Source organism: Notolabrus celidotus, chromosome 1, assembly GCF_009762535.1.
Source record: "Notolabrus celidotus isolate fNotCel1 chromosome 1, fNotCel1.pri, whole genome shotgun sequence".
In the NCBI taxonomy this organism is placed as follows: Eukaryota; Metazoa; Chordata; class Actinopteri; order Labriformes; family Labridae; genus Notolabrus; species Notolabrus celidotus.
The window spans coordinates 36,198,491-36,215,146 of record NC_048272.1 but is presented as its reverse complement, the minus strand read 5'-3'; the positions used below and the strand labels follow the sequence as shown (position 1 = coordinate 36,215,146).

General features: G+C 40.1%; 1 protein-coding gene across 1 annotated transcript in view; it reads right to left on the bottom strand.

The window, feature by feature from the left end:
- Positions 1-16,656, bottom strand: part of cdk18 (cyclin dependent kinase 18) — a 99,056-nt gene that overhangs the window by 56,775 nt on the left and 25,625 nt on the right. Inside the window, exons 2-3 of the mRNA XM_034698380.1 lie at positions 14,543-14,678; positions 1,579-1,715 (exon numbers count right to left, since the gene is read on the bottom strand). Of these exons, the coding sequence (XP_034554271.1) occupies positions 1,579-1,715; positions 14,543-14,660 (255 nt within the window). The 5' untranslated portion in view covers positions 14,661-14,678. The remainder of the gene's footprint in view (positions 1-1,578; positions 1,716-14,542; positions 14,679-16,656) is intronic.

Below are 16,656 nucleotides of genomic sequence, written 5' to 3'. Positions count from 1 at the left end.
GGCCTGGTCAGCGATCATCATCTATCAGCGTCTATCATCGTGTGACAGGTGTTTACTTTTCAGTAATTCAGGTTTAGCCAGCACTTAGCATTCAAGACTTCCAGCCAGGACAAATTTTGCAGAGCAGCATTCATGTCTCCAATGTGAACACTACACCCGATTAGGTGTAGCTACATTACCTTTAAAAAAAAACAAAGAAAAAACCTGGCACTTGTTCTGGCGCTAGATGGCAGAACCTGTGGCCGATCAACTTGAAGCACTTTTTCGCACTTACTAAGGTTTTTCCCTCCAGTCTAAATTCTTGCTTGTGTTGTATGTCGCTTTGGACAAAACCGTCTTCTAAATGAAATTGTAGAATTGTAGAATTGTATCGAGTTGCAGTGCAGAGGCTTCACTCCAATACACCAGCTTTCCTATGATTTCTGTGTAATTTATGGGTCTCATGTTTGGAGAAACCACATAATCATGATGCAGATTTGTAAGAAGTAAAAATGCAGGCTTTGTTTGGTCAATCCTAGAAAGAAAAATAACTTTTAAAATGCTATCAACCATTTCTGATGCTTTCAGACGGAAACTCTAAACACTCGCTCAAGAAGTTTTGAACGAGAACAAATTGTTAACTGATTGTTGGCAGCATTCAAATATCTGTTTCCAAAGTAAATCATATTGTTTGCATGTGTGGGTTCTTTCCGGGTTCTCTGGTGTCCTCCCACAGTGCAAAAACATACTCATCAAGTTAACTGAACACTCAAAAGGACTCGTAGGTGTGAGTGTGTACTTGAATGGTTGTTTGCCTCTATATGTTAGCCCTGTGATGGACGGGCAACCTGTATGGGGCGTACACTGCCTCTTGATTAATGACAGCTGGGACCAGGATGGATGGATGGCTGGACGGATGGATGGATTAGTAACAGCTGGCTAAAAATACAGCAATGCACACCAGTCTGAGATGTCCAACATCCCTGCAGCCATAAAAGCTCTCACCATCATTGTTTGAGAGATTCACAAAGTATGACTACACCATACGGGCATTAGTTTCCTTACTTTATAATACAATCTAGTACTTCATTCAGACTCTCTAAGCTCCCAGTCCTTGTATCATCAATTATTTTTGGCCTCAGCACCACACCCTGCCCCTCTTCCCTCGGGCATGGCTGCACCTGACTGTCTGGTACGAGTATGAGAAAGGTGGGAAGTGAATCACACTCACTCCAGGGGATTCTTCTTTCTCAAAAGGTGGAACTAAAAACTCTCTCACATTTCCAATAAAAAGTCTGCAGCAGCTTCAGGGAGGGTTAAGAGCTTCAGAGGTGACTCATCTCATTAAGCTGGCAGAGGTGAGGGGAAGAGTTAAAGCAGGAGAACCTTCTTTCTGTGCACTGCTCATACCATCAGTCTGACTTCTGATGCTTTAATGAGGACTTGAACCTGGACAGTTTTCCATCAGTGCTTTACATGTACATTACTGTGGAGGACTAACTTTGCAGCATGTGACCACAGCATGACTAGAAAACAAAGTGAACCTCAACAATGTTAACCCCTGATCTGCTGTAGTAAACCGTGTCCTCAAACACTCACCTCCATGGAGAAACGTCTGTGCTGGGCCTTGCTGTGATATTGGAGATGGGACGGAGACTGAGCACCCGGTGTTGTTGGTTCAGGGCTGACAGGACTAGCATCATGAGACGGAGGACCCAGCCTGTCTGGAGTCAGGCCTGGCAGAGGAAAAACATCAGCACTTAGTATTTATAGACGCAATGATGGAAACGATGGTACAAAATGACCTGTTTGACCACAAAAAATCTTCAGAGCGGCAGAGACTCTTTTCTGTTCATTGAGGGTGAATGCATTGATTTACTTTCGTGGATCCTGTTTCTCTATGGTTGTTTGTGTCAGAGACTTTTTTTTTAAATAGAAAACCACAGCTCATCACATAACCTACTTCAGAGCTGTAACTCTAACCCTGACATCCCTGTAGAGATGAAAGACTGATGTCACCTTCATACATAAAAAAGTGATGTTACTTAACTTTTTATATTTCTGAGCAACACAATCTTTCATACGGACGCTGTTTCAGTGGGATGGTTGGTGAATATTGTTATCTTTATTGAGAGATAGGCTGTTTACTAAACCGCCTTCTATACTAGCAGTACGTACTGATTTAGCCAAAATTCAGTATGTAGTATGTGAACAGGAGCAAAATTTGCTGTATGCCAAAACTACCTGGATGTCGTACTGATTAGAGAAAATGTCTCAGTATGCAGTGGACAAGTCTCCCTCATGTACGGTTTCCCACAATGCACAGCGCTAACTTTCTTCTGCTTCTTTTTTTCTGAATGACGGGGGCGTTCAGTTTTTAGGTGCTGTGAAAATTATTAAATTCCATATAAAAAAACTTCTTAACTTTTAAATCATTAGTGATGCAACAGAAGCAATTTTGCAATCAGCTTGGTCGTTGCTAACTTCCGATTTCTGAATCTGGAAAACCAGCGATGCCTGACCCAGCATCCTGCAGACCAGATCCAACAGAAAAGTCATACTATTGACTACCCACAAATGTAGTAGGCAGTACGTACTGCATACTACATTTGTGGGTAGTATGTAGCAGATTCAAGTCTTAACCGTGTGTACAGCTAATCTGCTGCAGGCTCCAGTTATGTCTTTAACTAACAATCAAGATACCGTTGAACACTGCAGAGTCTCTTTCAATGAGGATCTATATGGCCAGTGTTGCCAGAAACAGCTGATAGTTTCCAGCCCAGAGGCAAAATCCACGATATGAAATCAGTATTTAGTTTGTAATGTAATTTAAACTGCCATACAATGGCAACAACAATCTTTACTAGTTGCTTGTCTCTTTCAAAATAGTAGTGAAGCCACGTTATCATAGTATTTTATTCATATTTTGATATATGATTATATTTGATAAACAGACTGTCATGAGTTGATGATTAGTGTAGTTTTATCCTTGTGTTTCATGTCTTGGTTTTTCCCCATGTTTATTCTGAGTTATAAGTTATTCTTTGTCTCTCTTGTGTGTTTAGTGATCCATGTCACTTGTTGCATTTTCTTGTGTTTCTTAGTCTATTCTTGTGTTTCCTGTTTTATTTTGTAATTCTTGATCCCTGTGTTTCCAGTTTAATTAACCTGATGAGTATCACCTTTGTCCTGTGTTCACATCTGTGTTAATTACTCTGTGTATTTAGTGTCTCTGTTTCCCCTGTCCTGAGTTGGATCTTTGTAAGTCTTTGCACAGATTTTTTCTGTTGTTAAGTCCAGCTTCCTCTAGCTCAGACTTATTGCTAAGATAAAGACCTACCCCCCTCCTGAAGATTTAGAGAGAGTGATCCATGCCTTTATTACTTCTAGGCTAATATTACTTCTAAACTTCTGCTCGCCTCCTGACTGGAACGCAAAAGATATCGGCTTCCAGTCCGTCACAGGATTGATAACTTAACTTAACTTACAAGACCCTTAACGGATTGGCACAATCCTAATTGGCTGATCTTCTCCAGGCTTATACTCCAGCTGGAGCACTGAGGTCAACCCACCAGCTGCACCTAGATGTGCCTAAGAATTGCCTAAAAATGCTCATCTACTCAACATTGACCCTCATGTTTTCATAGTTGTCAATGAGACCGCTCAGGCAGCTGAAGCAAACTTGTGAGACCATGATACTGAGATCAAACAAACATAGCAGATTGACAAATATCCAGCCAGTGCGGTCAGAAGAATGGACTTTGATGCATTAAAATACAAAAATGTTTGTGATGTCTTTGATGCGTGGTCGGCGTCTTTTGAATACCTGCTGTCAGGGCTCAGCAACAGTTTGATCTCCCATTTCAATGGCTGTGAAACCAGTGTGGTGAGTGTGCGGTATCTGAAGTGGACATGTGTCTCCGTTTTATCGACAGCCCTGTGTATTTGTTTGTGTGTGTGTGTGTGTGTGTGTGTGTGTGTGTGTGTGTGTGTGTGTGTGAGAGAGAGCGTGTGTTACAACCGTTCCCGTCACGGGTGAATGAAACACATAGTGCTTTAACTCCTTGTTTCCATGGGGACAATGGCTGACAAGGGTGGCTGGTCTGGATGTTAAAAAGACGGTTGATTTATCTTTTCAATGGCTCGCCAAACAAACAATCTTATGAATGCACACAAACATTAATATTAACTACATGACCCGTTGCTTTTCTTTACTTCACAGGATATTCAACAGTGATTCAAGAAACAGTCCACACACACTCACATTAGCAGCTGCTGCTGTATGACAAAAGGAAGATAAAGACAGACAGAGGCTAAGGGGCTTCTCACATTTTAAACAAGTGGATGAGTTGAACAGTGAGCTATAAACAGCGACACAGCAGCAATTCTTCTAACAGACCACTTTGTGGGGGGTCGATTGACAGGCTAAATGGGCTGGGGGGATGAAATGACAACCTGTTTGCGACTCATTTGAATATCACAGCTACACTGCTCCTTTGATCTGTCGATGCTAATTGGGGTCAGTAAGATCGACACTGATATGAGCACACAGAGGCACACACACACACACACGCACATGCACACACACACACACACACACGCACACACACACACACACACACACACACACACACACACACACACACACACACACACACACACACACACACAAACACACACTCACACGCACACTCACAAACACAGAGCCTGATTGCTGTGAGATATGGATGGATGCCTGCTAGACATCATGTTAGAGAAAGGACAATCCAATATGGCACGCCACATGATGCTTTTGCAGGGTTTGTATCTGAAACTGGTCAAAGTGAGAAGGACAACTAGATGGTGTTAAACACACTTTGTGTGTTGCCCAAACATCGATCAGTTTTGGTATTTGGCTATGTAGTAATTAAACTGTATCTGTTTCTGTTGGTGGTTTGTCACACCCTGACCCAATGACAACACAACTGCTGGAGCTACACATGTATGTGAACACTTACTGCTGTAAGGCATTTTTTGACCACAGTGTCTGTCAGAGAAAAGACTTCCGCAAAGTCTGCTCTCATTGTTTCCTCGATTATCCCTCCTTGGATCAGTCTCCTCGCTCCTCTCTCCTCCAGCAGCATTTAGAGCTTTGGGACGCAAGTTAAAATGGCACGTCAGTAAGTACTATCGGTTCGAGTGAGGAGCGAGGAGACTGCAGTTTAGAGCTTTGAGATGCACCCAGTGCTGTTGAAACACAGAGGGATTTCCTGAGAATGCAAACTCATTTCGTTTTTTATTAAGATTTCAAAATATCCTCATCAGATATTTAGTTAACAGGGCCGCTGTTTAAACCAGAACACCGGCCGATCTCTGCCACGGCTTTTTGAGTTACAAAGGATTTTAAAGCCGTGTTGAAACGTCTTTGCTACTCGCGCTTATCTCCTCTCACGTGTTGATTCAGTGAATCCATCTGTGATAAAATAAAGCACCATCTAAAACAGCGCGAGCTGAGTCTTTTCATACCAACAGGCTAACTGTTGTGTTGCTCATAATGATACCTGCCTGTCTGTCTGCTTCTATGGTGTCATCTGTGATGAATGACATTCGTCTTTGTTTTACTGCCCTCTACTGGTCTGGTGGTGTAGTGCATTTACTTTTTTTTTTCTCCATACGTCACTGGCCTGATTTGCACAATCTACCATGGACTTTAGTCTGGGGTCGAAACGCAGACAACCATTGGGGCACAGGAACCTCTTAGTTCAGGGTAAAGTAGATCTGGGAGCTAAAAGACTCTTGGTCGAAATGCACCTGTAGCCAGGAACATTTAGTGAGTGTTTCCTTTTTTTAGTATTTTGTCTTTGATTACCTGTTTTACTTTCTAGATTTACCTTGTTGCGTTTCAGTCTTGTTTCCTCCCCATGCATCCTGTTTGTTTTAAGTTGGCCCATGTCTTTTGTGTTTCATGTCTTGTGTTGTATTCCCTGTGTGTGAAGTGTTTCCTGTTTGTTTTTTTTAGTTCATAGTTTTTTCCCTGTGTTTCTGGTTTAGTTTTACTTCCTGTGTTTTCCCTGTCACCTGTGTCTTGTTACTGTGTGTTTATAGTTTCCTTCCTTTTGTGTCGGTTCATTGTGATATCTTTGTTCCCCGTGACGTCTTCTCCTACTCCTCATGATACCTTTGTGTTTTTCGTTTTCATTTGTGGTCCTTGTGTTTTAGCCGTCTTTGTTTCCTGTTTCATATTGTAGATTTTTCTTGTGTTTCATGCCTCGGTTCCTCCCTGTGTTTATTCTGTGTTACAAGTTAAGCTATGTCTTCTTTGTGTTACATTTCAGTAAGTTTTGTTTGTTCCTTACCTTTTGTTCTTATATTATTAAAATCTGTATTTTTTCTGTTTTTCCTGTTGTGACAAAGAACCAATTTTTTTGAATGCCAGAGGCAAATGATTTATTCCTTGGATCAGGATCTATTTCTCTCAGCATTTCATCTGCAGAGACAGTACATATTTAACTGTGATCATAGAGAAGCTCTCATCTGAACCCTGATGTGTCACAGTGGCTGATATGATTACTGTCAGTATAATATTAGCACGTTCGTACTGGAGCCCAGCAGCTTTAAATGAACTAATACATGAAAAAGGAGCAAGGAATTCAGTCTAATGTAAAATATCAGTGACTAGTCAGGAAATAAGCTACGGCTAACCCTGTAGAAACTGACTCAAAACACCCATGTACACATACTATATAATACTGTACTTGTGTTTGTGTGATAAAATCAAGAAAGTCATTAGCATCTGACAGGAGCAGTGATCGACGTGTGTCTAATGCTTCTGTTCCTCTGTTAGCGTGTGAATGGAGCCTTTGGGGATGCCAATGTGTTCATCATGCTCAGTGATTTGAGACTGACTGACTGTCTTTGTGTTTTGTGTGTGTGATCCATCTGTTCCTGTTTATGAATGCTAAAAATGATATCAAAGATCCAGTAATCATCCCAATAATTAGACTGCACAGACACTCTGGTAAACATGATGTGTATATCATGACTTGTTTTTAAAGTTAGAAATATTTAAACATTGTGGTCTATTAATTGTAATTATAGGGAATGGACATATTAGCTACAACTGTACATTAAAAAATCATGCTGGGATATATATATGTGTATTATTATTTTTATATTTTATTTTAAAACAAACAATAAACAAAAATAGAAAAGCAAAGCCCCTCCCGCCGCCATCAACCATCAAACTAGTTCCTGCCCACCCCGATCTCACCCCAATCTCTGTAAATGGAAGACAAAAAAGATATTAAACAGAAGGGAGAGTCAGCTACTCAACATATCATCAAACATTTGTAAATGAAGAGATTTCATCTGACTATAAATCAGGAAGGCAAAACCAAGAGTTGTATTAAAATAAACAGACAAAGAGATAAGAGTGACACTTTTCAGACAAAAATCCAGACATTGTAAACCCCACATGCATATATACAGACACACATATATATACATGCCTATGTATACACACGTACAAATCTGCACATATTTCTGCTGTTTTAATTAATGAACACTTTTGTTGTTGTTAATTGCTATAGTGATATTAAATAATTTTCCAGTGAAGCCCATGTTTCTGTGTATTCCTATTTGTTATTTTGCAGCCTAAAGGCTACCTTTTCTAACCTTGTTATGTCCATTGCTTCGGTAATCCATTCTTTATAGAATGGTGCGCTAGATTCAATCCAGTTAGCCATGATGACTTTTTTTGTGACCATACAGACAGAGAAACATTTTTTTGTTCTTTGAGGAAACATCAAAGCACAACATCCCATGCTGAGATATTGTTACTAAGACTACAATATAAAAACAAACAGAAAACTATGAAACTAAACATGAAGCATATAATACACGAAAGGAGCTAGTATTTAGTGTGATGGTAACGGAGCTTCTGTAGTCTCTGACAGATGGTAGCAGTGCACACAGGCCGCTGCTCACAGTGATATTTTTATGATTATCTCTGGCTCTGCACAGACTCCTCCATTGAGCAGTAGAACTGCTGACAGTAGATGAGTAGCGCTGATTTCCTGTGGGTTTTAATCACCTGCAGCGGAGCCCTCATGTCCTCGGCCATGCACGTCCCTTGGCTATTTGTAATGATATTTCCATCTCTATTGCTTCTTTGTTAAAACTGGAATATCTTTTAATCATTCTTTTAAAATAACCCTTACACAATTCAACCTTGTCTAAGGTTTCGTCACCAGGTTTTTTGTGATGCCCGGGCAAGGTCCCGTATGATGCTGATTCCCAAAACACAAATCTATTTCAAGGACCTAAATCATTCTGATCAAGAGAGGTGGTTTATGAGGTTTGATATTCAGATCAGTTGCCATGTAAACACTGGAACGGACTGTTTCTTCCTGGTTGGGGTAAAACTGTTATTACTGCACATGTTCACTCTACGTGACAAGCAAAGCACAACTGAACCGACATCATATTTTTCACTGGAGATTTGAAAGGAACTTGTGATTGCTGAATGTCTCAATGTTCAGACAGAAAACAAATTAATTACGTGAATACACAAAATACACATGTCCAGAGGATCAATATTTAAAAGGAAGTTTTTCCTTGCTGCTGCAACTAGCTAACTATTACAAGGTGCAATGCTCATGGTGGGTTAAGGTGGGGTAAGACTGAGTCTTATCCTGTCTTGGTGTTTGGTCTCTATTCATAATTTGACATAGAGTGGTCTAGACCTCCTATGTTTGTAAAAGCGTCTTAAGATGACGTTTGTTGTGATTTGGGGCTATACAAATAAAGATTGATTGATTGATTGATATTTAGAAGTGTAGTGGAGGTGTTTCTTTTTACTTTACAGTTTCTTGTGGTAATTGACCCGTTGAACTGGAGGAACAACTCTGTTCACCAAAATGGTTTTATTCTGATCAAATTCTTCATGCAAGTATACACATATCAAACGGAGCACTGAATTTAGCTTCCCTGAAAACTGTGAACTTGGAAACTCTGAAGCGAAAGATTTTAAATGAATTGAAGAAAAAATGCACACGATAACTGTCTGAAAAAAAAATATGAAATTGCAACTTTAGTGTCTGACACACAGTGGTGGACAAAGTACACATCTTCATGACTTAAGTCAAAGTATAGAGCCTCCTGGTCAAACTTTACTCCAATACAAGTGAAAGTTGTTCAGTCAGATTCTGACTTGAGTTAAAGTCCTGGAGTACTTGCTTTTAAAAATACGGATGTATTCAAAGTACTTTTTAAAATATCTCTAAACGTATTTTCACAAAGCATGAGTGCAGTTAAGAATGCATGGGTGTTCATTCTGCTCCGTTCTGTTTATCTAGAATTATCTGATTTCATATCTAAAAAGTCTACCATGAAACATAAACTAAGTTACTACAAGCACAGACAAGATTCAAATGTTCATCTGGAATCAAAGCAGTGTGTTAGCTACAGACCTCCACATGCTTTCTCAGGTTAGATGCTGATGTTTTGTAGGCTGTGATGAAGTTTGTGTGGTAAACAGATCAGAGATTTACAACAATACAAACAATCATTCTTTATTTCAAAACCTCAAACGTGGGTTTAAAATATGGCCGTGGTGCTCAGGTAGAGAATCATCATCCTTCTCAGTCATAGCCATCATCACCATGACTAAATAAACTGACTGATCTGAAGAACGTTTGATCTACGCTCAACTGAGGTACGGCTACACCACTGAGACAAACCGAACACAAGTACACCAACAGTTTACAGTCTTTAGGATCTGATTTCAGAAAGAAAACTGATCAGCTGACTTCAAAGCTAAAGTAGTGAGTAACTAAAGCACTGATAGAAATGTAGTGGAGTCAAAAGTATGATATTTGTCTTTAAATGGAGTAAAAGTAATAAGTTCCCCAAAAAGTAATACTCAAGTAAAGTACAGATAATCAAAAACTTTATTCAAGTACATTTACTTTGTTATTGTCCACCACCGGTGACATCAAACAGAAAAATCAACAAACCAATCAATCGAAAGAGACATTGCAATATGAAACATCCAACCTTTTTAATATGTGGGCAGCCAACCATTCTTTGTTTTAGTAGTTGTGATGTTTTGTATGGATTCATTGTGAGCCTTTAGGAAACAGTCCATGCTTTGCGAGCAGTGTAGTGTTTATTTATCTTATTAAGCTGTCATAACTCCAGGCCCCCTCCCCAGGGTCGTACCCCATCCATTACCAATAATACTCCTGGATACAGTTATAAGAGTATATGTAGAACATTTATGAAATATGTGCTTGTTACATAAATTCACTGGTCAAGTAATTATTGAATTCAGATAATGTTTCCAACTTCACAGCATGCTGCAAATATTGTTTCAGGACCATGATGTAACTCTCTTTCATTAGAGGCAGAAGTGAGAAAGGATGGATCATTCAAAGCCCAGAGAGGGGAAACAAACAAACAAACAAATAAACAGAACTTCAGACAGTTCAGGGTTTTTGTTACACACACTTTTAATCTATCTCTCCTTCGCTCTGTTATTTGTCTCTGTGTTCCCTTCCTCTCTGTCTGGTTTGCTTTATTCTGACCTTCAGGAGCAGACAGTGCTGCAGACAGATGTACTCTGGGGGGTTTGACGACACGTCCAGCTGCTGCTCTCATTCAGGTAGCAGAATAACAGCCTCACTTAATTGGGCCTTACATCCACCCAAGAGGCTGAATCTTCAGTCTCCTGATTTGTGATTGGTCAGGTCAAGTGTTAGATGTACAAACAGGTCTGATAAAACCACTTACTACATCATGCTTACTGCAATGCTCATTCACTTGACTTTGCAGCAATTTCTAGAGAGACCTTGCATCCCACTGATCCACTTCCCTCCTCCTGTTGACTTTGAATGTTTTAGTGGGTTGCTTTTTACATTGAATTATTATAAGAAAGCATTAAATCAAAGCCTTCAATCCTTACCTTAAAGTAATAACTGTAAACAACAATTCACAATAAAGTGTTGCTTTGATCTAGAAGTGCATTTGTATTCGTAATCCAATCTCTTTGTACCATCTCCACAGTCAAACTCTACATAATAAACCAGAGATACTAGAAACCTCATTCTGAATGCACTCAGTATTCTTGCATTATCTACTCCTACTTATCCCAGCATAACCCTCATTTCCCTTTGAAACCTGCTGATCCTCTGTTGCTCGGCGCCCGTGCTGGTGGTACCAGTCGTAGCTGGAAAAACCCCATTTAATCTGCAACGGTTTGCTACAGACACAAGAGGAAGGAAGGCTTTTGTATTTGGTATTTGCTATTAAAAGCCAGAATGAGATTGCAGTTTGTGTTCTATTATTAGACTAAAGCTGTTCATTCATGCGAGGTCCCAAAGACAAAAGGACTATATCCCAGCATTTAGGACTTAAAATATGCCTAATTAAGTAACTGTATTAAGAGTTATCAAGTGTAAACCAGTCAGGCCACCCTGCCAAAAATCTGAAATCCCTCAGTGACAATTTGGCTGACTGAACAGTAACACAAGCTTTCCTCAAACAATAGTTTTGGTGAAGTTTGTGCAGATTATTCCTTTAAGTTATACTCCCTGGTTTTATCCATAGACAGTTTAAATCAGGACATCAGGATGGTGAGCTCTCTGGGTGTTTGTAAAGTAAACTTAAGACTGCTCTTTTTTATTTGGCTTTTAATTTGGAGTGATTTATTTTTATCCTTGGACTGCATTATTATGATCATTGTTTTAACAAAATGTATTAATTAATTAATTCATCTAGTTATTTCTTGTATTTATCCATTCTCTTTAAATTTAACAGCTGTTTAACTAAAATACATGGGAACGTCGTTCACTCTGGAGGCAGAGAACGGCTGCTCACCTTCGGCCGCAGCATCCGAGAAGTATCGAGAGTTACCGAGTGCTGTGTTTACTGTAGCTGAAGTCAGGTTTATGGCAACCGACGGGCATTCAGCATGTTTTATGCGTCTAGTAATCCAGATGTAGTGAGCGGTACCTGTGAAGCAGCTGTTGAAGGAGTTTTATGAACAAATCAGAACAGACCCCAACGAGCTGTCTGGTTTTAGAGAGGTGTATCTTTTAGGGAATGAGGAATAGTTCACGTTAGTGTTTGTTTGTTTGTTTGTTTGTTCAGTGTTTCTTTTCCCCCAGCTCTTCTATTTTAGGGGATTGTCCCCGTGTGTATCAAGGTCAACTATTCAGCTGAAAGGCTGGAGAGTTAGATGTGTGTTTCTAAGTTTTCATAGCTGCAGATTTTCTTGTCTTTTACTCTTAATACCTGTCTATAATTTTATAGTAGAATACAGAAACTCATGTTGTTTAGTAAATGTCAGTGATTAAGGGCTGGAGACTCAAGTATAGGAGGCTCTACTCATAAAGAATATAGACGCAGTTAAAACAATGAACTTTGAACTAGTTTTTTTGCACAACACTGGAGCCTTTACTCTCTCTGATATAAATATAAAGTAATTTTAACTTGGGGATCCTGTGTAAATGAGGATCCTGTGGCTTTTGGAGTCAGTCTCAAGTGGACACTCGAGGATCTGCACTTTATTGCACCTCCTCGCTGGCTTCGTGTTTTAACACCATAGGTTGCTGCTTGCTTGTTTTTGTTGTAGAAAGCTGATTATTCTACAGTATGTTACTCTGTCATTTTGAATTGTTTGTATGATATGTCAGTGAAAGTTTTGAAATCAAAGAAAAAACATTCAGCACCCTGTACAAGCTGTAAACCATTCTCCTGTGTGACAAAAATATAAAGCAGCATTTTGGACGAGTGAGTAGAAACATTCTGATATATTACTCCTGCTGCTTTGACATTTCAATGATATTTAACCAAACCTTCATGAGAGGTTGTGATGTGATTTGGGCCAGAGCCACATGCTTAACACAGTTTTGTCATGGCTCACATTTCACAGTTCCAGCAGACACAGAATATTGTTAGCACTACAGTGTGGGCTGACAACCCCTAACAATTCAGTCAGGAACACTCTTGTCATTGATTTAAGCATGTATTGCCAAATGGAAATTCAGTTATGCTTGGTGCTATATGCTCTGCTTTAGCACTCCCCAAGGTAGCCAAGCAGCCTCCTTCGGCTTTCCAGGGAGTGCTTTGCGAAATCCCAACAAGGGTAAAAAGAGACGTGAGACTAAACAGGAGGAGGCAAAGTTTAACCAACAGCAGCAGAGGGTAGGCATTGAAGGTGTTGCAGGGATTAGCGAGAGGGAAGAAGTGTTTAAATAGATCGCCTTATCGTTAAAATGAGCTTTGATTGGTTGTTTGGATCTGTGTTAATTTTGGCGGCTATTTTAGATTTAGTCTTAGTCTTTAGACAAAAATGCCTGTTAGTCACATTTTAGTCTTTTCAGCCCTTTATAGTTTTAGTCTAGTTTTAGTCGACAGCAACTCAAATCTTTTCAGCCTTTGAGTTTTGCCAATACATCTTCACTCTTTAATTAATTCATGTAGTTGATCAGATATTGGCAACAGGGTGGTACCAAGTGTTTAAATTGTCAACATTTCACTCCTTTAACACTTTTGTGTAATATCTTAAGTTAAATCACTCAGCCTGTCCCTGTGACTGTATTTTGATTCTCTTGACTCACAGAAAAATGCCATTAAAGGGCTGTATTGCAAATTTATGACGGTCCTTGAATGTACCTGCAGTGACAGGTGCACTGGACAGACAGTCAGTTCACGGCACTCTGAAATGCATCTGCATATTTGATGACAAGGAGTTGATCAAAACTTACTAAATGTGTCTGATGTATCACCAAACTGGATTAAATCAAGCTGTAGACGCGGAGCTTTTTACTGTAATGGCGGCAAAAACGCAAATATCAAATAGTCCTTAAACAGAAACAGATGTCCCCCGGTTGTGTCTTTGTCACTAACGCACACCGGGGGTAAAAATCATCAATGAAGATGAGACAGATGCATGGAGGAGGAGAGCTGGTTCATAAAGCACACCTGCTGCAGGTAGTGACCAAGCTAACACTGAGCCCCTCAAATAATAACTCCGGCTGTCGGCCACTAATGTTTTCGTCTCGTCATCGTCTCGTTAACAAAATTAAAACATATGTTGTTCAGAGTTTTTATTATCAGTGATGAAGCCTACTTTAGTTCGTTATAGTCTCGTTTTCGTCATGAAAAAATGAGTCGTTGACGAACATTTATCGTCATACTTCTTGCTAACGAAATTAACACTGGTGTGGAAAGGAAACAATGATTCAAACTGCAGCCTGACAGCAGCTGAAGCGTATGACTTCCGTGTCCTGCATAAACTAATGCAAAGCCTTATCAAGCTGAATGATTTTCATACACTCCTTAAAGCTCAGGTACACTGCAGAGTCAGGTGATAGCTCTTTGTCACTAGAAGTCACTCCTTCCTATGCAATATATTAACTTCATAAAAGCAGAATCAAACTTATTCTTTTCATTTTCAGAGCTATGAAACTTATTTTAAAAAATGTATCTCATCAAATTGGGAAATCAAGAAATGAAAGATCTTTTCTTTCATGTTTTTAACAGGTTGCTTATCAATGAATGGGGAAATAATGGTTCTTACCCTGAGTGTGCCGCATGTTGAGCTGATTAATCTGCTCAGTGAACTCGTTCTCCTCGATGGTCTCAGTGCGGGGAACAGAAAGAGAAAAGCGCCTCTTAAAGTTCTTCATCTTGTTCATTGTGCTGTGGAGCAAACTCTGAAAAAAAGAGAGAGCAAAGAGATCATGTGTCAATAAAACCAAACATCAAATCCATCAATACATTTAGAACAAGTCTCCTCTACACATGAAATGTTATGTATCTTTGTGTGTGATGCCGTTTGATCCAAACTACTGACATGAATGTAGGTCTTCTGAGGGCAAAAGTACAGAACATAAAGTTTATAATGAGTCAAAGCAACAAACATGTAAACACTCCCCCGTACACTGGCTACATGACAGGAGTTGCAGAGCGTGATGTGCAGCTGCGACGGAGCTTTATGTTCAGCTTGACCAAAGACAGTTTCTGTGTGTCATCTGATAATGAGGCAGAAAGCAGCAGGGCAGATTCTGATATTATATCCTCCTTTCAGTGGAGGCCACACGGCCACAGCCAACCCTACAAGTCAGTTATCACTCTTCTGCACTTTTTCTCATTCATCTTTGTGTTCTTATTTTTGCATAGACGGGTGTCATGGGGTCTAAAAGATTTCTTAACTGACAGCGATTTGTGCTTGTGTGTGTGACTGTGTGTGTTTCTGCTCATTAGTGTGAAATATGTGTATGTAGGCTCAATTACAGGAAGGCTCCACATTCCCTGCTGTTAGTTTTATGCCTCAATAACCCATCAGGATATTACTTTCTGGGAGCGATCCCTGCTTATTGTCAGACCTCTGCAAGACATTTAGAGCGCAGGTCAGACGGCTGCTGCTTACACATGTATGATACATTCACAGAAATGCACACCAACTTCCTCATAATGAACACATACTGCCTGGGTGAGTCCAGATTTAAGTGGTAACTGACACCCCGACTATCTTTATGCAAAACTACAGTATGCAACAGAGCTGAGAGATGGGATTTAGATGCATAGTGGATTGAAATGGTATAATTCTTCCTGAGTCGCATGATCATGAAGTGTTAATGCACACATCAGGAATATATCACAATAAGGGAGTTTATCAATTCACTCTACCTATGTTATTTAGAAATCTCAGGACCAGTGTTGCCACAATATTTAGTGAGTTTTCAGACCCCTCTAGCGACTCTTTTTCAAAAAAAGCGACTAGCGACAAATCTAGCGACCTTTTATGGTGTATTAATCAGTGTTGTAGTACTCGAGTCCGAGTGGAGTCACGTTTTGCAGGACTCGTGACTTGACTTGGACTCGAGCACTGATGACTCGTGACTTGACTTGGACTCGAGCGTTGATGACTCGGACTTGGGGTCGGACTCGAGCATTGACTGCAAAAGGACCCGGATGATAGAGAGGAGGACTCGGGCTTATATATTGATACCGACTGTTTTAATGTTCATGTTAGATTTTGCATGTTTCATAAAATGTATTCCGTTCAGAGCGAGGGCTGGCATGAGTGTTCGCCTGCATGCGCGTGCACGTGACGTCTGCCAGGATTAAAAGACGCTACCAGCCGTGCATTTTTCTTTCAAAGATTTCACAGTAAATGCAGCGAGAGCAGAGCGACATGTTGGAGATTTAAGAGACCCATCAAGGAAAGAGACCAGCTCAACAGACATATTTACTGGATGAACCGAAAAGTGAGAGAGATGCTAAAAGTAGTATAACGGTAATATTAGCGACTAAATAACTAAACCAAAGTTATTAAGTTGTTTGATTTATTGGACACCGGCAGTGATCCCAGTGCAGCAGAATCTCTGGGCGCGTCCCCTCATCAACTGAAGCGCAGCTGAAGCGCATTTACGCACATCACACAACGCTGTGACTTCATTCATAAATTAATCTCCAGACACACCGGCTGGATTTCATTAGAATCTCACTGCAGTGGCAGTCAGACCTCGTCGATTTACTAAAATCGAAACTGAGAATCAAACCGGCCACGGCGCTGGGGGAGAGCGGATCGTACAGGATCAGACACATTTCAAATGTCCAGTAAAAACTTCAGATTCTCTGAAGTCTTATTAAACAAGATAGATTCTCATTAAACAGTCTGTAGCGTCC